The sequence below is a fragment of the Aythya ferina genome (assembly GCF_964211825.1).
Source record: "Aythya ferina genome assembly, chromosome: 2".
NCBI classification, from domain to species: domain Eukaryota; kingdom Metazoa; phylum Chordata; class Aves; order Anseriformes; family Anatidae; genus Aythya; species Aythya ferina.
Window position 1 is genome coordinate 160,161,320 of NC_140297.1, and position 21,348 is coordinate 160,182,667.

At 54.0% G+C, this 21,348-nt stretch overlaps 2 protein-coding genes across 4 annotated transcripts; both read right to left on the bottom strand.

The window, feature by feature from the left end:
- Positions 1-20: 20 nt before the first annotated feature.
- Positions 21-6,449, bottom strand: NAPRT (nicotinate phosphoribosyltransferase). The gene is made up of 13 exons (XM_084508520.1): positions 6,015-6,449; positions 4,327-4,454; positions 4,128-4,210; positions 3,652-3,782; positions 3,462-3,577; positions 3,116-3,309; positions 2,758-2,898; positions 2,457-2,541; positions 2,135-2,215; positions 1,786-1,888; positions 1,535-1,692; positions 1,013-1,120; positions 21-892 (listed from the first exon to the last, which is right to left on the bottom strand). Exons 1-13 carry the CDS (start codon positions 6,370-6,372, stop codon positions 833-835), a joined length of 1,746 nt encoding a protein of 581 aa, XP_084364646.1. The 5' UTR covers positions 6,373-6,449; the 3' UTR covers positions 21-832.
- Positions 6,450-8,208: 1,759 nt separating this feature from the next.
- EEF1D (eukaryotic translation elongation factor 1 delta) lies at positions 8,209-19,794 on the bottom strand. 3 transcript variants are annotated; one of them, XM_084508518.1, is made up of 9 exons: positions 18,561-19,793; positions 17,147-17,273; positions 15,947-16,018; positions 12,546-12,608; positions 11,504-11,597; positions 11,220-11,320; positions 10,158-10,406; positions 9,081-9,275; positions 8,209-8,300 (listed from the first exon to the last, which is right to left on the bottom strand). In XM_084508518.1, the coding sequence occupies exons 1-9, from the start codon at positions 19,700-19,702 to the stop codon at positions 8,262-8,264; spliced, it is 2,082 nt and encodes a 693-aa protein (XP_084364644.1). In that variant the 5' UTR covers positions 19,703-19,793; the 3' UTR covers positions 8,209-8,261. The 3 variants fall into 3 exon arrangements, with proteins under 3 accessions (XP_084364644.1, XP_084364643.1, XP_084364645.1); XM_084508517.1 differs by having other exon boundaries at positions 12,546-12,611; XM_084508519.1 differs by lacking the exon at positions 12,546-12,608 and having other exon boundaries at positions 18,561-19,794.
- Positions 19,795-21,348: the final 1,554 nt, after the last annotated feature.

Sequence of the window (21,348 nt, forward strand, 5' to 3'; positions counted from 1 at the left end):
CTGCTATCATCGCTCAACGCTCGCTTCTCGTTTCAATTTTATTCAAATGCACACCACGAAGTGAAATGACAGGTGATGAATTAGACATTCAAGCTGAAGGAGAGTTGGTTTTTTTTTAGGATTGGGGCAGGCACGCAGCGTGCTCGCTATTTTGTGCTTTGGATGAAGTAAGGGCAGGGCTTGGTGCCACGCTTCCTCTCTAAGAATCGAGGTTTGAGGTCATGGGGGTTGATCTGAAACCGCCTTCCATGCTCGGGAGCCCTCGTAGAAAATGGAAAGGTAAAAAACGGGGCCACAGAGCCAAAGCTTAGGGGAGAAAGGGGGCAAAGTGCATCTGCCACGGCTCCGTGGGTGGGAAACCTTCTCGGCAGGGATTTTAGTGCCACCGCTGAGCCTCGCCGGGGGCTCTGGGACACGAGGATGGTCCCCGTGGCCTAGAGATGCCACCACAGAAGGCACAGGGTGGGTAAGGCCACCAAGGCGGGCAGCGTGGCCACCGTAGAAGGCACAGGGGTGGCAGGGCCACCGAGAGGGGCAGAGAAGGAAGGGAACTCCCAGGCAATGCGGTGACAACGCCGGTCACCGCCGTGTCCCAGCCCAGGACGTGGTGGCCCCGCCACCTCCAAGCTCTGCCTGCCCCATCCGCGGGCACCCGGGGCCCGCGGGGAGCGCTTCCAGTTCCAGCGTGGTCCTCGGAGGGGATCGGCGGAGCAGCAGCCTCATTAGCCTCATTAATTCCCAATTAATCACCCGGCCTTCCGAAGAGGACGTGGGAAGCGCTGGCCCCCAGGCGGGGGCTTGGCAGAGCGCGGGGGGCGCGCGGGGACCCCCCTCACTGCCTGGCCTGCCGCAGCTCTGCGAGGAGGAGGTGCAGCTTCTCCGTCACGGCCACCTGGGGCGAGAGGGGACAATGAGTGTCCCCAGGGACACCGCAGGAGCCCGAGGGCTTCGCCAGGGCAGAAAGTTGGGGATGGGAGCGGGATTAATCAAGCCGAGCAAGCAGCGGACGTACCGGGTAGGGCTGCGGCTCGTGGAGCCGGCGGTGAGCGGGGCTGAGCTGGCTGAGGGATTTCTGCGCGTGGCTCCGCACCTCCGGCAGGCTGGGCAGTTCCTCACACACCTGTAGGATGGGGATAAAAGAGTGTCCCTACGTGGGGCTGCCACCCCGACCCGATCCTGAATGACCCAGGGCTGCGGTGGCAGCGGCACAGCTCCGCCAGCACCGTGGGGACGGGGTGACAGCAACGGTGACGGTGCAGCTGGCAGGGTTGTCCCCATGCAGGACAGTTGCTCAGTATTGAAGTTGAACAAGGGACGGTGTCTTTTATGCAGGAACTTTTAGGGTTTTCGCAGCAGAAGCCCCAAAACTTTGTGGTGAGAGCCACCTGGCCGAGAGCAACCCCAAACCACGTCTCCACCTGCGTGCCCAGACCCCACAGACCCTTCTGAAAACCTGTTTCAGATGGGGCACAACCTCATCCCTCCCCTGGGAACCCGAATTTCCCAGGGAACTGGGAATTTCCCATCCCCTCACCTGGCCGTCTCTGAAGTACGTGCGATGCAGGGGCTCCACGGTGCTCGGCAAGACCTTGGTGGCTTCTCCTCTCCTCCCCAGGACGTGGGCCACCAGCTCCTGCCCTGCCTTGGGTGCGGGTTCATCCTCCAGGGCCATGAGGTCCATGACGGGGTGACCTGCAGGGGGGCTGGGTTAAGGGTGCTGACAATGCCAGGAGCAGGATTTAGGGGCGATCAGGATTTAGGATCAACGGGATTCCCAACACTCACCAGCATCGTCGTAGAGCCGATACACTGCCTTAATCCCGGGGATCGTCATCTTCTCCTCCTCCTCCGTGAGCTTCAGGCAAGGCGAGCCGTTGACCTCCACCAGCTGTGGGACAAGAGGACAAGAGGTGTTTTTTTGCCACGCGAAGCTGGTGCCAAGGGCCGTGCAGAGCTCCGTGGCCCCTTGCGTGCCGGGGAGGCCACTGAGGCAAAACAGCCGAATAAATCATTAAAAAAAAAAAAAAAAGAAAAGAAAAAAAAAAAAAAAGAAACAACCCTCAAACCTAATAAATTATTAAAAAAAAACCATAAACTATCCCCAAGCCAAGCGGGGCCGTGCTGCCTCTCCTACCTTGTAGACGCAGCCCAGCGATGGCTGCAGGGGACACGTCACCAGGTTCGTCCCCACACCGATCACGTCGATCTCGCTCCCCTGGTGCAGCGGAGAAGACGACAACCATCAGCAGCCCGTCCTGCCTCTCCTTTTTTTTTTTTTAATCCATGCTAAAACCAGAGCCACAGGGCAGGTCAGAGGCTGCTCTGCCCAAAAATGTTTGGTTTCTGTCTGGCACACCCAAAATCCGCTTATTCCAGCCTGGAAACTGCTCTTACGCAGGAGAAACTGAGTCACGGGAGGGTGACAGTCCCGTTGCCACCCCTCGTGGCTGCCTCACCTCCTGGATGAAGCTCTCCAGGCTCCGTTCGCTGATGTCGTTGCTCACAGCGATGGGGATGCTCCCAAACCAGGGCACCTGGAAGCTGGAAAAGGAAAGTGAGGAGCTGGGGAGGGAGCAGAAGGATGGCCCCGGGCCTTGGGGGAAAGCCTGGGAGCCTACAAGCACCCAAAGGTGTCCCAGCACCCCCATCGAGCAGGGAGGACACCCACCCCAATACCCAGGGACGACAGAGGAGGTGCTGGGTACCCGGGGCAGGGGATGCTCTCCGCGGGCTCCCTGCTTGTTTTGGGGGACTCACGTGGTGCCGCAGGCTCGGAGCACCCGCCGGATCTCCTTGGACTGCTGGCCCAGGTCCCCGCTGTCCAGGCGCACCCCGATGGCGCGGTAGCCCAGCTGGTGCAGGGCCAGCGCCACGGCGCAGAAATTGGGCAAGCCGCTCCTGGAGAGGGCGAGGAGAAGGATTAGAGCCCGTGGCCTCTTCGCAAAGGGGCCGAGGACCAAGGGCAAGCTGAGCAGGAGGACAAAGACCTGAGGCAGATGATAGAGAAGGATGGGGACACTGCGAGGAGGTGTTTCGGGAGCTGTCCTCTCCTCCCAGCTCCTCCTGCAAGCCCAGGGGGACGGGAAGGGACAGGAAGGGACCCGTCCGTCCTCACCTCATGACGCAGTAGGTGTCCAGCAGCCCCTGGAAGTTGTGCGGGAAGGTGATGGCGTAGGACACGAAGGCGGCCAGCTCGCCCCGGTTGGCCTTCTCGGGGGGGCTCTGCAGCAGCTCGCACACCCGCTGCAACCACGACTCGGCCAGGGCTGCGAGATCCACCGGCTCCCCGCCCTCCAGCGGTGCCAGGACCTGCTCGGGGACATCAGCACCGCGTCCAGGGTGTCCCTGCACCACGCACGTCCCACAGCAGCCCCGTTGCCCTTCCACGAACCCGAACCAGCAGCACTGGGGGGGACACACGAGGTCCCGCGGCCGGAGCTGGGGCGTCCCGTCCCGCTCACCTTGGGCTGCACCTCGTCCAGCGACGTGAAGGACATGATGAAGGAGTGGGCGATGGTGCCGCGCACCGGGATGCCGTAGAGCTTCCCCGCCAGGACGTTGCTGGTGAAGTCGAAGCCTGCGAGGAGGGACGGGGAGGGTGGGGTGACGGCACGGCCGCGGCACCGCGCGGCGCTGCGGGGCACCACTCACCCCCGATGTAGGAGTATTTGGAGGCGGACAGGCCGCCGTCCGGCCCCTGGGCGCGACGCAGCCCGATCTCCATCAGCTTCACCTTGGGGCCAGCGAGGAGGCGGAAGCGGGCGGCGTTGGTGGCCACCAGGCTGGGAGAGAAAGGGACAAAAACGGGGTTTCGGAAGAGCTTCTTCACCAAAAGGGGCGTCAGGCATTGGGACGGGCTGCCCAGGGAAGCGGTGGAGGGCTTTAAAAGACGTTTAGATGGAGAACTTGGTGATAGGGTTTAGTGGAGGACGGGTTAGGGTTAGGTCAGGGGTTGGACTGGGTGATCTTGGAGGGCTCTTCCAACCTAGATGATTTTTTGGGATTTTCTCGGGGTGCTGCTTAGCTCGGACACTGACGAGGTGCAGGGACGATGGGTGCAGCAGGGACGGATGAATTCTGCAGCCAGGGTGTCCCCAATGTCCCCAAAAAGCAGGAAGGGCCCTTACCTGGCGTAGTTGACCAGGCACAGCAGCGTGGTCTCCAGCAGCTGCACCACCAGCAGCGGCCCCTTCACCTGCAGGAGCGGGACCTGCGGGGACAGCGGCGGTGACGTCTCCCTGGCTGAGCTTGGGGACGGGGGGACGCGGCCGAGCCCCGTTTGCTGGCGGCCCCGGGTCCCCCTGCGAGGCTCAACCCAGGTCCCACCCTGGAGAAGACGACGGAGCCTTCTGGCACGGAAGAGACGGTGACCTCCGAGGCATCCACGGTGCAGAGGTAATCGAAGAAGGCGTCCTCCGTCGTGCTGGGCAGGACCGAGCGCAGGTAGGCGATGTCTGCGGGGGCAGGGGACACCTCAGCCCGCGGGGACAGGACCCCAGACCCCGTCCCCACCCCTCAGAGGGCACCACGCCGAGTCCCCATCCCTCCGAGGGGCTGTCCAAGGGACCCCCCCGAGGGGTGCCCCGGTGTCCCCTCGGTCCCCAGGCTCCTCTGAGGGAACCCCAAGTGCCACTGAGGGGTCTCCTGGTCCCTCTGGGTGATGTCCCCTTTCCCTTCCTGGTCCTTCTGAGGGGTCCCTCTATGCCCTGAGACCCTCTTAAGGCTCTGCTGTTCCCTCTAAGGGATGTCCCCATGTCCCCACACCGGGTATCCCGTCCCCAGGTCCCTCTGAGGGGTCCCCCATCCCACTGAGGGCTTTCCCTGCCCCTCTGCCAGGTCCCACAGTGCTTTTGAGGCCCCCCGTATCCCCCATAGGGACATCTCTGTCCCCTCCTCCCCCCCACCCAGGACTCCTGCCCCTTAATTCCCTCTGAGGCACGTCCCTGTCCCATTACCTCAGCCCCTTGTCCCTCGATGTCCCCTAAGGAGTCCCTTTGAGGCACATCCCAGTCCCCTCTACCTCCCCCTGAGGACTCAGATCCCTCTGAGGAATGTGAGGAATGTCCCCATACCTGTCCCCCCCCCCAACACCCCCATCCCCCAAGACCCTCTGAGGCACGTCCCTGTCCCTCTCAGTCCCCCAAAAACTCAGATCCCTCTGAAGTTTGTCCCTGTCCCCCCCGAAACATCTCCCCAGGTCCCCTTCCCCCAAAACCCCCTGAGGCACGTCCCTGTCCCCTCACCTCAGTCCCCCCCCTTCCCTCAAATCCCCCTGAGCGATGTCCCTGTCCCCCTTATGTCCCCCAAAGACTCAGATCCCTCTGAGGGATGTCCCTGTCCCCCCCCCACCCCAGATCCCTTGTCCCCAAAACAATCTGAGGCACGTCCCTGTCCCCCCTACATCCCCCAAAGACTCAGATCCCTCTGAAGTTTGTCCCTGTCCCCCCCCAAACATCTCCCCAGGTCCCCTTCCCCCAAAACCCTCTGAGGCATGTCCCTGTCCCCTCACCTCAGCCCCCCCCTTCCCTCAAGTCCCTCTGAGCCACATCCCGGTCCCCCGAGGATCCCCCTGTCCCCCCTATGTCCCCCAAAGACTCAGATCCCTCTGAGAGCTGTCCCCATACCCCCCCCCACCCCAGATCCCTTGTCCCCAAAAAAACCTGAGGCACGTCCCTGTCCCCCCACCTCAGCCCCCCTTCCCTTAAATCCCCCTGAGGAGCCCCCTGTCCGCCCCCTATGTCCCCCAAAAACTCAGATCCCTTTGAAGTTTGTCCCTGTATCCCCCCCCCAAACACATCCCCGGGTCCCCTTCCCCCAAAACCTTGTCCCCTCACCTCAGCCCCCCCTTCCCTCAAATCCCCCTGAGGGGTGTCCCCGTCCCCCCACCCCACCAACCCTCCACCCACCCCTCTTTCCCCCGACCCCACCCCGTAACCCCCAAATCCCCCGACTTTCCCCAAACCCCAAAAAGCGACAACAACCCCCGCTTGTCCCTATCCGTGTCCCTCACGCACCGGCGGCGGAGAAGCGAAAGGCGCGGAGGAAGCGGAGCCCCTCGGCCAGGCCCGCGCCCAGGGCGAAGGCACCATGGAAGGGCTCGCGACGGAAAAAGAGCTCGGCGGCGGCGGGGACACGGTGGCGACCGGCCCGCCAGTAGCCGTAGGCCATGGTGAGCTGGTAGAGGTCCGTCAGCAACGCCATGGCCGCCACACGGCGCGAGGGAGCCTGGGAGTCATGGCCTGGCGGGGAACAGCGGGGCGGGCAGAGGGCGAGAGGGAACGTGGTGGCTTGAGGGGGGACGTTGGGACACGGGGAGGGATGGTGGGGGCATAGGGCACAGGGCACGAGGGGAGGTGGTGTGTGGAAGGGCATAGGACGGAGGGGGAGGTGGGGTATGGGGTGTGGGGCTGCGTGAAGGGGACACGGGCAGCAGGAGGGGGGAGCATATGGGACACGGGATATCGTGGAGTATATAGTAAGTGTGACATGGAACATCAGGGATAGGACACAGGACATCATGAATTATATAGGACATGGGACATTAGGGATGGCAGCATGTGGGACACGGGACATCATAGTGTGTATAGCACATGGGACACAGGATATCATGGAGTGTATAGTAATGGGACACAGGACATCATGGATCATATAGCATATGAAACACATGACACCAGGGATGGGACACAGGACATCATAGATTCTATAGGACATGGGACATCATGGATAGGACACGGGACATCACAGAGTGCATAGTACATGTGACACAGGACATCAGGGATAGGACACAGGATGTCATGGAGTATACAGCACATGGGACACATGACACCAGGGATGGGACACAGGACATTGAGTGTATAGTGCATGGGACACAGGACATCACGGATCATGTAGCACATGAAACACATGACACCAGGGACAGGACACGGGACGTCATGGAGTGCATAGTACATGTGACACGGGACATCAGGGATAAGACACAGGATGTCATGGATTATATAGGACACGGGACATTAGGGATGGCAGCATGTGGGACACAGGACATCATGGAGTGCGTAGTACATGGGACACATGACACCAGGGATAGGACACAGGATGTCATGGAGCATATAGCACATGACACAAGGAATGGGACACAGGACAGCATGGATTATGTAGGACATGGGACACGGGACATCAAGGGTGGCAGCATGTGGGACACAGGACACCAGGACAGGTAGCAAAAGGGACACAGGACACCGTGAAGGGTAGCTCATGGGACACAGAACATCACGGAATGCATAGCACATAGGACACATGACACCAGGGATAGGACACAGGACATCATGGAGCATATAGCATGTGACATGGGACATCAGGGATAGGACACAGGACATCACAGAGTGCGTAGCACAGGGGACATCAGGGATAGTGCAGAGCACACAGGACATCATAGAAGGTATAGCACACGGGACACCACACAGCTGGGACACGGTACATGCAGCACCAGGCACCTATGGGACCAGGTGGGCCAGCACTCAGGACACAGGGCTCTGGGGACAGCAGGACATGAGAGAAAACATACAGGACACCAGCCAGGACAACACCTGGGACTCTGAACATGCAGTTACAGGCATGTGGGGCTCCAGGGATGACAAAATATCACTACCAAGGACCCTGGGCCCATCCAGCCACCAGGAGATGTGGCACACGTGACACCAGATGTGCCAGCAGATGGGACACCAGCCCCATGAGGCTCTGGGGACAGCAGCACCCATGGCACCAGGCTCCTGGGAACTGGAGCCATCACCACTTGGCTGGGGGCTGCTGCAACTCCATCCCGTGCTCGCAGCGGGGCCCCACGGTGCTTCTCATCTGCTCCGTGTTGGCAGCGTGCAGCCTGCACCCAGACCTTGGACTCTGGCACCGTGACAGAGGACTCTGGCCTACGGTTAGGAATTCCACCTCCCCTTTCCGTGGGCCACACTCAGCACAGCCCCAGCTCCTCACGAAGCAAAGGATCGGCTGGAGCGACCTGCACAGGGTATCAAAAGCAGCAAGGAGAAAATTAAAGAGGAAATTCAGTGGCTTTTTTTTTTTGTAGTAGTAGTAGACCTTCATTTCAACACAGAAACACATCTTGAGGTCTTCCCTTTCATGAAGGGAAACACCCAAAGTCTTCAAGACATCACTTTGGGGAAGCTACACTCAGGAGAGAACAAACATACAATCTGCATTCCTTGATCTTTATTAGTTACAGTTTCAGAGAGGATACAGGTTTGCTTCTAGATCTTGTTGAAAGCAGCAATGTCGACGCTCTGCACCTGCAAGAGAACAAGAACAGCAGCTAGAGGTCACCAAGGTGTTTTCAGACACAAAAGAAAGCACTCACAGTGGGGATTTCTTCACAGCATGCACTAGTTCTGCTCAAAAACAGATCAAGCATCGCCTAGAGCTCTGAGGCCAGCTCCCCAGCTGTGCTGAGAGCCACCTTCACGGACTGTTATTTAATATTCCTGTAACATCAGTCATAACAGGACACCACACTGTGCTCATCATTACACGAATCTTTAGGCAGTCCAGCTGATGAACATCCATATTTAGCTTCTAGCAACACACCTAAGATCAGTTCCTGTTTTACTGTAAATATAAGCAAAAAAGTATGCGAGGAAAATGAATAAAAACGGGTATTTGGCCTGCTGCTTCCCCCTTCCAGTGGTGAAACATGAAGAACTACTAAATCTGTGTATTATCTGGTGCAGAGCTGGAGCTCCTGCTGCCAATTTCCACGAAATTGGAGGCAGGATGGGGATGGAAACATCTCCAGCTCCAGCCACCAGGGTTAAACACATGCATTTGTTGGGGCTCCTCAAAGTAAGGCTGGGTGGTAAGGAGCAAGAGGCTGCAAAAATGGCTCTGTGAAGTATCTGCAAGGTATCCACGTCAGGCAGAATTAAATATCTACACACACAAACACACAGGAGTATCTCAGCAGGCACAGATATCACTCTACGTGGTTTTCTATTTGAGACCCAAGCTTGCCAAAGTCTTATTTAAAAGTGACCCCATGGGCTAGGTGCCTCCCACCCCAAAAAAAGACTTACGTAGTCCTCAAACTTGGTGATCTCCTCCTCCAGGATGTCAGTCCCGACTTTGTCGTCCTCCACCACGCACTGGATTTGGAGCTTTTTAATACCGTAGCCTACCGGGACCAGCTTGGAGGCTCCCCACACCAGCCCATCCATCTGGACGGAGCGGACGCACTCTTCCATCTTGGCCATGTCAGTCTCGTCGTCCCACTGCAAGGGGCACCAAGTTGGAACTTTAAATGCTCTCCTAGATGTCACCGTCAGCCCCAGGAGGTGGCCAGTGACCGAGGACTCTGTGATCTCCTCCAGGGGTGCACGATAGCCCTCATCCCACAAAAATTAAGGCATCCTCCTTGATCAGGCTGTCTAAGCTGAGATAATCAACGTGCAGGCAGTTGTTTTATTACACATCTCTGTGCAGTCTGACCCACAAGTAACACTCACCACTCCTCTCCTCCTCCTCTCAGTAGATTTCAGCTGATGCAAACTGCCCTTTCTGGGCTGTTATTTTCGCTAGAATTAGCTGAAGGGGTTAGATGAGATAAATTTTGCAGCAATGCTACAAAACACGTTGCTTCAATTCTGCCCTGCAGGGACAAATTTTGTCCCTTTTGTCCCTGCAGGGACAAATCTGGCCCTGCAGATGCAGGGGGGATCCCTCTGCAGCAGCAACATCCCTGTTTCGAAGCCCTCATTTTAAAGTGACTTTTACCAAAGGCAACTCTCTTGTGCAAATGCAGCACTAGACAGCCCATAGTTTGGTTCTACTGTGACAATTTAACAAAAACAGGTTTCTTTTCATTTTTAGGACATTATTTGGGTTTGGTTTAACTGATGGAAGTCCTTTCTTCAAAGGCAGGAGCCAGTCCTGCTCAGAGAAGGATCCTTCAGCCAACAGCCTGCGCTTGCCATGGTCCGAGGACCAGAGCAGAAGCTCAAGTGCTGCAGATCCCAGCTCACCCAACCTCACTCTGAACCCTCGTTTGGAAACGTGCAGGTCAGATCTATCCCCAGTCAATACAGATGTGAAAATGAGATGGTTTAAAGCCTCCTGCACGGGACATGCAGCCTCAGGCAGGAGCTCTTACTCACCGGCTTCACGTCCAGGAGGATGGAGGACTTGGCAATGAGACCTGGTTTCTTGGCCTTCTTCTCCGCGTACTGCCGCAGCCTCTCCTCCCGGACCTTGGCAGCCTCTTGGTCTTCCTCTTCATCGTCACTGCCAAAAAGGTCGATGTCATCATCGTCATCTTCCTCTGCAGCGGCTGGCTCGGCTTTCTTGGCAGGTGAAGCAGATGGCAGCTCCACTTTCTTGGAGGGAACGCTGAAGGGTTCCACTTTCTTCATCGGGGTGACGTGGATTCAAGTTTGCATTCAGGAAAAAAAAAACAGGAGAACGTCAGTGCTGCTGTGATATAACTTCAGGCTCAGGAAAAACTCAGGAAGAGAAGCCTACTTGGCTAAATGCAGACCTCTGAGCTATCCCAACACAGCTGTGCTTCATAGAGAAAATAATATTCAGAGCAAAAAAAAAATACCCTGAAGCCAAGAGCTGACCCTTCTCTTAAGGACTCAGTGGTTCAACATATCTAGAACATAAAGGGGGGAGAGCTATTGGGAACCTGGCCTTACAAATCAGCCTTACGACGTGCCCCAAGGCCAGGACTTATCTAGAGGAGACCATATCTTGCCCTGAAAACCTTCTAACAAGGAAGGTTTCCTTCTAACAAGGAAGATTTGCTTAAAAATAAAAGTAAAAGAAAGAAAAGTCACCAGTTCTGCTCACTTATTTTAACAGTGGCGCTTTACGTGGTGTGTGCTGAGAAACTTGCAGCACTGTGGGCTAAATCCTTACCAAATATTTGTTAGCTCCAAACTGCCACAGATCTGTGTCAGCTCTCCTTTGTTGAAATCTCTTAACATCATTTTTCTATCTTTGGGCAGAAAAACTGCCTTTTTGTCTTCTTTCTACACATACCAATTAGGGAAAGATGACAAAGCAGCTGCGAAAACTGCTTGAAAAGCAGCAGCGAGCTCTTCCTAAGCTCTTCCATCTCTCTTTTTCATCCTCAGCAGCCAGGCAGGAGGCCTCAGAAATGACCCAGCACTTTGTGACAGCGAAGGATTCGAGAAGAGAACTTGGCTGAGGCTCACCTGGGTCGGTGGAACTGGGGAGGGCTGGTGGGAGGTAGATTTTTCCAGAGCATTCAGGCGGCTTTCCAACTTGAAGATGGCCATCTGAAGATCTGCAACGACTGCAAAAAGGGGTGGGGGGGGGAGAACCTTAGCTTGTAGGCTCTCAAGACAGATTTGCTCTTGCTCAAAGTGGGATTTAAGATCACCAGGCACACCAAGGTTAATAAAGGAGACAACCCACAGGAGCAGGACCCCGCTCGGTTTGGTTTTTTGCTTTCATGCCAGGAGATTCTCCTACTTACCACTGCGAAGGTTTTGATTTTCTACCTCCAGGTGAGAAATTCTGGAAAGGAGCTCATTTTGGTCGCCTGGCCCCGAAGAGGTGGTGCTTGCGCTCTGCAACAAGGAAAATTGAGATGAAACAGATTTGTTCACTTACACGTACTCCCACAAAACAGTGAAACAAAAGGTCAAGCCTTTGGGAAAACAGAAAATCTGAGAGCCCATCTAAGAACAAGGCCATTTTATCTGCAGGCTTTGAAGGCAATTTAACAAGCTCTACAGAACGAAGCATGAAACTTCACGAAATTTCAGCTGGCAATGATGAGCAGGGGATGAAATCAGTCTCAGATCACTAAAAACACACAAAGTTTTTTGGGTTTCACACTGAGCTCCTCCAGAAGGGCAGCTGGTTGTCTCTTAGAGCTGAGCTGAGGCACGGAGCACAGGACCTGCCTAATGTCATGCAGCAAGTCCCCGTGGAAGCTGGAAGGAGATCCCAGCATTTCTGCACTCCCACTTACCCCAGTCCGGCCTTTGGTTCCTCTCAAAGAGGATTAAACTGATTTTAACACGTCCTGAGGGAACAACGACAGCGATTCGGCTTCAAAAAGTATTCAACAGCAAAAAAAAAGAAGGAAAAAAAGGCTTCTTTTTTAAAACAAGCCCTTATCTGCTATTTGAAATCGGTGAAAGGGAAGAAAATGCAGCCCTTCATGCCTCAAGTGCCATTTATAACTGAACACAATAGGAAAAAATTGTATTTGAGTGCACCCTGCACGTAATTACGGTGGTTCTCTGGCAGAGCTGACGTGCTCCTGGTACCTCGGCAGTCAGCAGAGATGAAGAAAAAGGAACAGGGGGGCAGAGGGAAAGCAGTTAAGGACGCCAAGCGCAGATCTGCAGCCCCTAAATGCTGGCAAGACCCTGTTGTATAGGGTAAACTACAACCACGAGTGGAAGGACAGATGCTCCTCGTGGTAAGGACCAAGAAGTGGAGCTGTTTCTCCCTGCAGCCTCCTCTCAGATCCCAAAAGCAGCTCAATCCGTGCAGAGGTGACTTACAGTTGAGCGGCCCGACTGCCTCTTTTGACGGGCAGGAGCTTCTTTGCTCCGCGGGGCTGTCTTCTGCTGGAAAGGGCAAGAGGTTTGGGGGTTTGGTTCAACGAGGAGAGGACGGAAAAAGGGTTTTGCTCATGCTGGAGAGCAGCTGGAGTGCAGGACGGGGATCCACATGCAGGCAAATTCATCAAGCAACACCAATTTGTCAGCGGCACACCAACTCCACACCAAACAAAGCCTGCTTCAAAAAAAAAAACTCATCCACCTTCTTGCTGCACGTCTCAAGAGCCTGCAGAACACGCTCAGCTGGGAGGCAGAGCTAGGATAAGATGCCTGGAGCATGCTTTTAGTCGTGTCTGGCGACACGAGTCGAGTTTTCTCTCTTCTACCTTGATAATATTGAAGAATTTCAAGTCTTGCCAGCCTGGCAGCCACTAACCAAACCCCTGGGAGATGGCAGAGCCGAGCAGGGGCAGCCCCTTTGTGCTTGTCAGCCCTGTAAGATCCTGGGATAAGAACCGAGCTGTCTATTAGCTCAGGTGCTGTTTGTGTAGCACCACACAGCACTCACGGGATGGTGCAGAGCTCTACAAAGCATAAATCCATTCCCTGAAGTTGCTTAAAACTATTGCTTAAGCTTAAGCCATAGTTTTGGAGCTGATCTCATTAGTGATACGCTGAGTAGCAGTAAAATCAACTTAAAATATTCCACATAGCAAGCCTGGAAACGCTCTCGGGACCCAGAGGACACAAGGAGCACAAATTCAGCCACCCAAGCAAATTAAAACCCTGGGAACCTCCTTGCTTATGAAGGACAGAAAATAGGAATTGCTCTCTTAACCTCAAGAGACTTTCAGCATCTGGTCCTCTCTAAAGCGCGACTCTAAAATATTACTTTAAAAATCAGAGAAAACACTAACAAAGGAGGAAAACTGGCAAAGGTCACACTTCCCTCGCTCCAAGAAGTACCTGGAGGCATCAGCCCTTTCCCTTCAATTGAGCAAACCAGTTACAACCAGCACGGAGATTTTACAAGCTGTTGTAGATTGGATAATGTGCAGGTTCTCCTGTCTGGTGTTCACAGAGCACTCACAGCTTCAGAAATTAAACCTATTTTATGCAGGCAGGAGTCCGACACCTCTCCCCTCGGGTCAGTCTAGCTGAGCTCCGAGCTCTGGAAACCCCAGAAGCTTTGGAAATCATCAGATAAACCATGCTGAAGGACTAGAGGAGGCTTTTAGGGACGAGCAGGATGGATCCGGGCTGGTTTCCTACAGAATGTGCACCACTCGTGCACACGGATGTGTTTCTGAACGTGGCACAGGTGCCTACCTGTAGGATCTCTCCCCACAAGCTGCAGTCTCTCCAAAATTTGGCCTGGGAAAGCGTCAGTGATCTAGCAGGAGGCGGCCTGGGGTGACGGTTCAAAGCAGAGATGACCATGCAAAGCAGGATGAAAGGTATGTGCAAACAAATGTTTCGGGCACGGCAAGTTCCGTGCTCTCCTTCGGGAGGTGCAAGAGGATTCCCTTCAAGCCTTGGAGCGCTCCAGCAAACATTTCAGACCACCACCAACCAGCTGAGGCAGATCTGCAGTCAGCCTCGGCTGAATTTCATGGGATAAGCGCTCATCTCCCACCTCCCCATCGCACTAAAACCACGTCTGCTCGTTTCACCTTTACATTCCTGACCAGAACTCCGCGTATTCAGGTGGAAAGACTAAATCCTGACTAGGAAAACACGATTCTGGATTGTTCTGCACGTTCAGAAGTATGAATCTGGCCTTCTGAGACCTGGAAATGAAGGTTAATCATGTTCTGAATTCAAGCTTACCCTACGGCATGGCTGTCCAAGGTTAATAATCCTTTAGATAAGAAAGCTACAAAAAAAAAAAACCCTACAAAAATCTTGATGTTTCAGCTTTATTTCTCAACAGCTGAGCTCTTCTAACCCGCACAAGAGCAGAGAAGATCCAGCTGTGGCTTACTGCTTCAGGTTGCTGAGATATGGCAACGTGTGGAGAAACACAACGCTTCCCCTTTGAGCCATCGCTGGAGAACCCCAAACCACTTTTTATCATGCCCCAAATTCCCAATTTGAGGTCCCGCTGCTCAAACTTGGCCTTTAAATCCTCAAACCCACTGAGTCTTCGTTGCAGGAAAGGAAAAAAAAGCAGAATAATTGTTGATATTCAATGCTAACTCCCCCAAGAAACACCGCAGGGGGCCAAAGGACTTGACTCTCAGCTCTGTTCTGGTTTTAGCCTGGGTTTTTACCAGTTCCCCCAGTCCTGCCTGTTACAAGGGATCCCAAATTTAGGTGCTTCTCACATGAAGGAGGTGCAGGCCAGGACAAGAAGTCCTCAGGCTGAGCTTGGCTTGGCAAACCAGATGCTGGATCTGTTTGAAAAGGTTTTTGAGTCCTTAAACTCTTTCCGTGCCTGAAGTCCTCCAGCTCTGTTGGAGCTGGAGCTCAATTCCCCACGGATTTGCCCCAAGTCCAAGCTAAAATCTTGGATAGGGGCTGGTAAATCCTACTGAGCACCCAAGCAGGGTATTATTTTCCCTAAGTTGTTGGCCGAAAAACCAGTGCTGAAGTCAGAAATTAGCATTAGAAACCTTCCAGGTATTTTCCTCCCCCTTTTTTTTTTTTTAAATGTTCAAGAGTTCAACAGTTAAATGTTCAAGAGTTCAACAGGCACCGTGAGATCTCAATCAGGCACAGAAATCAAGACATGTCAGCTGCGTTCTGTCTTTTCTCACCTTTTTTCACCCACAAAACCAGCCCGCTTTTCCATTTAAGCCACCAGCTTTGTCTTGAAAAAATTTCTGCCCAGTCAACCTTTAATTTCAGCACGAAAACACCTCCAGAAAGCACTCGGCTTTTACGGGGTGGTGAGCTAGCAGCCAGGCTGAATTCCCCAGCTGGAAGACACCATTTTTTTTTTTTGCACATACCCTAAACCCAAAGCGAGACAGGAGAGAGAAGGTGGCAGCTCAGTGTACCCCACGAGAGACGAAGCAGCTTGGTGCTTTGCTGCCCGGCGAGGTTATTTTAAGCGTTACCCGTTAAGATAAGACTCGGGGGAACAAACTAACACCCCACCAGGAGAAAAAAAAAGTAGAGAAATGCACAGCCGAAGAATTTTGCCCCAAATCCAGTTTGGTTTTCAAAGCCAAGCGAGCAGATAAGCAGCACGAGCTCTGGACGGAGCTACGCGGGTGGTACACAGCACCGCACACCTTAAGTTCTCTCCTCTAAACTGAAAAAAAAAAAAAAAAAAAAAAAAAAAAAAAATCAGCCCCACAATTTGGGAAGTGGGATCCCGAGGGGATTTCTGCGAGATGCGCCACGGCTAAAAATGGTTGCGGGTAGCCAGCTGGTGAGAGAGCTCGGGTACTCACTCCGGCCAGCGATTTCTGGATATTCTCCCTGGCTCTGGCAATGTCGCGGAGGATCGTGCTGGCTCCGTTCTCCTGCAAACAGTGCAGAAAGAACCGAGGTTTTTTTCTTTTTTTCCCCCCAAAAAAATATATAGGAAAACGCGGGAAACCGGTCAGGGAAAATTAATAAAAAATAATATAAGGGTAAGAACAGGGGGAGGGTTCCTTCCAAGGATTCAGCACGCGCTGGCTCCTCGCCTCTCCCAGCCTGCAACCTCCCCCCCCACCCCGAGGAAGATCTGTGAGAGGAAAACTCTCCACGAGCCCCCGTCGTGTAAGCCCAGGCTGTTGCGTGGGCATTTTCAGGTGGGCAGCCACTTCCACGCCGCAGATGGGCTTTAAGGGACCGTGATTTTTTTTCCCTCAGCAGAGAAAAGGCTGAAAAACTGCTACAGAAGCCTTCAAACCCCCTCTCGCAGGCAGAACTTCCTCACTGGAAGCTCCTGATGTGGCTCAAATTAACCTAACTCCCTGCAGCCACCTCAAAATCACATTTATTTGCTCTTTTCAGGCACTGAAAGCTCCTAGTTTTTAGGCGAGAGACCTAAGGTGCTGTTCCACCGCTCCCCTAGCAGCAGGAACGGGCGGAGAGCGCCTGGAAATTCAGCGAGATGCTTCCCCCTTCACCACCCCGGGGAAAGAGAGAGAGGCAAGGGAAACTCTAAGCAGCTTTCCAGGGAACCGACTCAACGCACAAGCAGTTAGCAGCCTTTTTGTGTCGCAGGAAGAGGTTACGGCAGCTCCGGGCTTTAAAAGGGAGACTTTTGGGACTAAAAAAATCGAGGGGAAAACTGCTTGAGGTGGGCTGTGCTGCGGCAGCACCGCGTTCCCACTCCTCCCCTCCAGGTGATTGGTAGTGGGGTGAGTCTTCCAGGCTTAATATTGCAGGGGTACAACGAGAGGAACCTAATTCCTGGTCTTTTTGGGGTCCTGGCACCTCCCTTCCAACATCACCTCCTGTATTTGATGCAACCCCTGCCAGGAAAAGCGTAGCAGCTCCAGGAGTGCAGACAGAAGGCTCGGGGAGCCTCTCAACCCTTGCAAAAAGCCAAACATGAGTGGAAATCGTACAGAAACGCAAGCCCAGGTGGATAATTTTCCTTCTGCCTGCTCTGTGCTAGCTCGGGAGGCTGCTAAAAGCTGAGCTCAGCACATTTTTACCTGCTGCTGCTGCGAGGAGCCGCCCACCGGGCCGTTCATCTGCTCGTAGTACCTCCGCTCGGCCTCGTCATACTTGAACTTCTCGAACCAGATCCTCTCGTGGGCGAGGAACTCGACTGCCATTTTTCTGCAGGGAAAAGGAGAAAAAGGAACAACAAAGTGAGGTCCTGGAAGGGGTTGAGGTTGGCAGCTTGCAGTGGGGATGGGAGAAAAGAGCTCTCTGCCCTCACAGAGCTGCGCCTGCTGCTCGTCTGCCCCTCTGGGGCATGGGGTTTAAGTGAGCAGGATCCTCTTAGGAAAGCAGGGCAGGCTAATCGGCCGCCCGTCTGCCTTGCCTGACCTGCATTCGGTGACAGGGCACGAGAAATCAGCTCCTTCCCCCCAAAAAAAAGCTCTCGGAGCAGGGTTTTCTATGTGAATTTCGACGCGCGATCAAATCTGGAGGAAATTCCCCGCGACAGGCAACTCCTGACCCCGTGCCTGGTGTTATTTCAAGCTCAGGCACAGCTCCAGACCCAATGTTGGTCCAAGAAGGTGGTGGGAGCAAGAATCAAGCATCACGACCCGGCCACGCCGTTACCAGGCTGTATCACGCGATAGAAAAGGTAAAAAAAAAAAGCCCCCAAACCACCTCCAAAACCCCAAATCTCTCCTGTGAAACGCGCGCCCTCCTCACCTACCATCCTCCATCGGGTCAAGGTCTTCCACCTCGAAACCCTGCTCGAGGTGCCAGACACGATTACGGAGAAAGAATCCCAGAAACAGACAAATTAAACCCAATTTTACCCCACCCCGACTTCCCTGGGGAAGGGAAAAAGGCGTAACACCTGCTTCTGTCCAGCTAAGGGGAAATTATCCTAATTAGGACAGGGTGAAAGGCTCCGAAGCTGTTCTCTAACACCCCATCTGTGTCATTTCACCTTAAAACCTCTCAAACAACCCCTAGAAAACCCTGAAATCTCTTTTTTCCCCCTCCGAGGGAAACTGCACGGTAATATTTGAGCGCCGACCTTGAGACGAGCTCCCCCCTCGTTACAGCAGCAAATTTCAGGGTTCAAAAAAAACCCCAAAACGGGTGTTTAAGAGACAACAGCATCGGGCAGCGCCTTCCCCAAGGCTTCACAGGGAAGCTTTTTTTTCCAAGAGCTCTGCCCTCAAGATGCTTCACACCTCTGATTTAGGTGACCCCCAGAGGTCACCCCAACGAGCTGGAACCCCGCCAGCCTCATCCCGCAATTAGCAGCTCGCAGGGCCCATTTCCTAACGAATTAATCAAGCAGCCTTCCCCCTCCGCGAGGCGAGGGGCTCAGGGGAAGCTTCCCCAAAACGCTTCGCCCGCAAACGGGGGGCTCCCCGCGCACGCAAACGCCGCCAAGCTCAATCCTGAGCCACCCCAAAAGAAAATTCCTCCTACTTGGGTTCTGGAGCGGCCGCGCTCGGAGGTTTGGCAGCTGGCTGGGAGGGTTTTAGGACCGGGTGTTGGGGTGTTTTCGGGTTTTCTCCTGCTTTGGATGCTTTCAGAGCCTCGGCTGCGTAGTACCGAGCCTCGGCGCGGTCGTACGTGGGCTTGCTGAGCCACACGGCCTCGCTGTCCTGGTGCAGGAAGAAAAAAGGAGGCTGGAGGTGCTCGGCGCCGCTCGGAGGAGGAGAACCGGTGGGCTCCGTGCGCTCAGCACCCTCTTTTTGCCCCCTGCCGGGGTTCTTCCCATCCTCCCGGGGTTTTTTGGAGGCTTCGGGGGCGTCGATTTGTTCCGCCGGGGCACCCTCGAACATGTTCTCGTAGAAGCTCTTCTCGGCACCGTCGTAGAGAGGTTTTTCCAACCACACCTCCGAGACCAGAGCCTGCAAACTGGAAGCTTGGGGCTTGCCGTTCACCGTCGGGTGGAGGGAATCCGGCAAAGGGGTATCGAGGGGAGGAGAGCTAACGAGGTCGGCAGAGCTAACGAGGTCCGGAGCCAAGCTGGGAGTAGCGGGGGTGGGCAGGGCTGTCCCATAGCCTTCATCCGGCGTCCTCGACCCCCCGTTTTCGGCACTGGGCACGAGGGAGGGGATGGCCAGGAGGTTCAGAGGAGCAAAGAGCTGAGACCTCTGGACGAAAAGCTTCTCGGCTTTCTCGAAGTCAGCTTTGTTGAGCCAGACGCCCTGAACCACGTGGTGGCAGGCGCTCAGGCTGCCGTGGGTGCAGGGCAGGGCCGCCGAGAGCATCCGCGGTTTTTGGGGAAGCTCTTGGGCAGCTTTGGAGGCCGGCTGCTGGGTCTCAAAAGCCTCCTGGCTCTGCAAATCCGCCGTTTTTTTCCTGGCCAAGCTCTCGGCGTGATCGTGGGAGGGTTTCTCAAACCACAGGTGCTCGGTGGACAAACCCGAGAGGACCGAGTCGGCCGCCTTGGGGGCCGCCGCGCCTTTGGGTTTGGGAGACCTCTTCCTCTTCCTCTGCTTTTTCCCGTTCCTCCCTCTTTTCGGGTCCCCTTTGGGCTCACCCTCGACGAGGGATTCATCATTGAGGACCCCGTTCACAGCCTCAAGCTCTGGACATTCCTCAGGGGCAGCAGCCAGCATGGCTTCACGCTCGTAGTGCAGCCGCTCGGCTTCGTCGTATTTGGGTTTGTCTACCCAAACTTTCTCTACCGGGCACGGAGTTTTCCTCGTCCTCATCTTCCAAAGAAGGGGCAGCATTAAAAAAGAGAAGCACAACAGTGTAGTCGCGGCAAAAGCCAACAAAGCGAGGGCATGCAGGCTTCAGGAATTAACAGAGAGCTGACAAAAGGCACCGTGCTGTCATAATTCACATTTAAGAGCCTAAGAATTTAGCTATTTCTCTTTTTTTTTTGGTATAAATTGTAGCTCAGAGAAGCAAAACCGCCTCCAAACATGCTTAATTTGTGACGAATCGGATTCCTCCTCAAAACACTTCTCTTTTGAGAACTATATAATGATTTAAAAATAAAGGCACCGATTGAAGTCACCTCCAATTTCACTTTTGGGTGATAACCACCAGGATAAGGCTGCTGGGGTCCTGCTCAAAGCCCTGGGACCTAAGAGATTGGCTCAAATTAGCAGGTTAGCGCTTAATTACCTGCTAGGTATCGTCAACCAGGCACTGATTTGCTAAAAAAAAGTAAGTTGTCCTAATTCCTGAGGATTTTTTTAGAGGTCACTGCTTGCAACTGTTTGGGTTTTTGCTAGCAGAAAGCCAGCAGGGGGAGCTGACGGAGAAATGATGACAATTTGGGGTCAAAAGCCTGGGTGCTGGTGAACCAAAAGCGACCAAAAGCTGGAGATTGTTCATGTAGATTACACAAAAAAATCAGTTCAGGTAAAAAAAACATTGCTCGTGCTTTGGGTTTTCCTGCCTTAATCGTAGTGGACAGGGAAAAAAATAATCGGGCAGGTTCTGGTAGATGCAGATAATTGGAAATGGTGAAGGAAATACCTCTGATTGTTGGAAATGGTAAAAGAAATAAAATTTTAAGCACAGAATTCACTGCTCAGGTAGCTAACGAGCAGGTAGGCGAGCAGGATGACGTGGTCAGACCCCTGGATAAAAACAAGCAGGAGGCCAAGTGCCCCTAAATCAGCTCAGCTCCCCTTTTAGCGACAGACAGCTGCGGGTTTCGTAACCGCAGCTCATTTGGCAGCCTGGCACAGATCAAAACTCAGGCAGCAAGGAAATATCCGCCAGGACTCAGCCACGGCTCGCAGTTCCAGGAAGGTTTTACGAGCCTGGAGCTCAGGGAGCGACAACTGGCCGTTATTCCAACCGAAAACCTTTGTCTTTTGAAGCTTTGTTTGAAAAAAATGCAGATTAAATTAGTAAAGCAGTGAATTTAAGTCATCAATGTATTAATTTAAACGGGATTTTCGGAGGAGAGCATCAAAACGAGGCAACATCTGCGAGCTGCACCTGAATTTTACTCATCTGATTTCTCCCAGGCTACAAAGGAATAAAGAAAAAGCTCCAGGCCAGCATCTCTATTCCCCGAATTTTCCACGGGACAGCTGGGAGTACTTACATTTTTCACTCCTACGACAGCATTAAGAGAAAATAAAAAGAGTTAAGAGAGATTTCCAAGCACTAGAGACGCAGCAGCTCGGCAGCAAGGACAGAAACAAGAGCTGAATGTATTAACATCGAGTTAATTGCCCCCATAATATGTAAGATCATATATTTAATTCAACTTACAGCTGGGTAACTCGCCAGAACT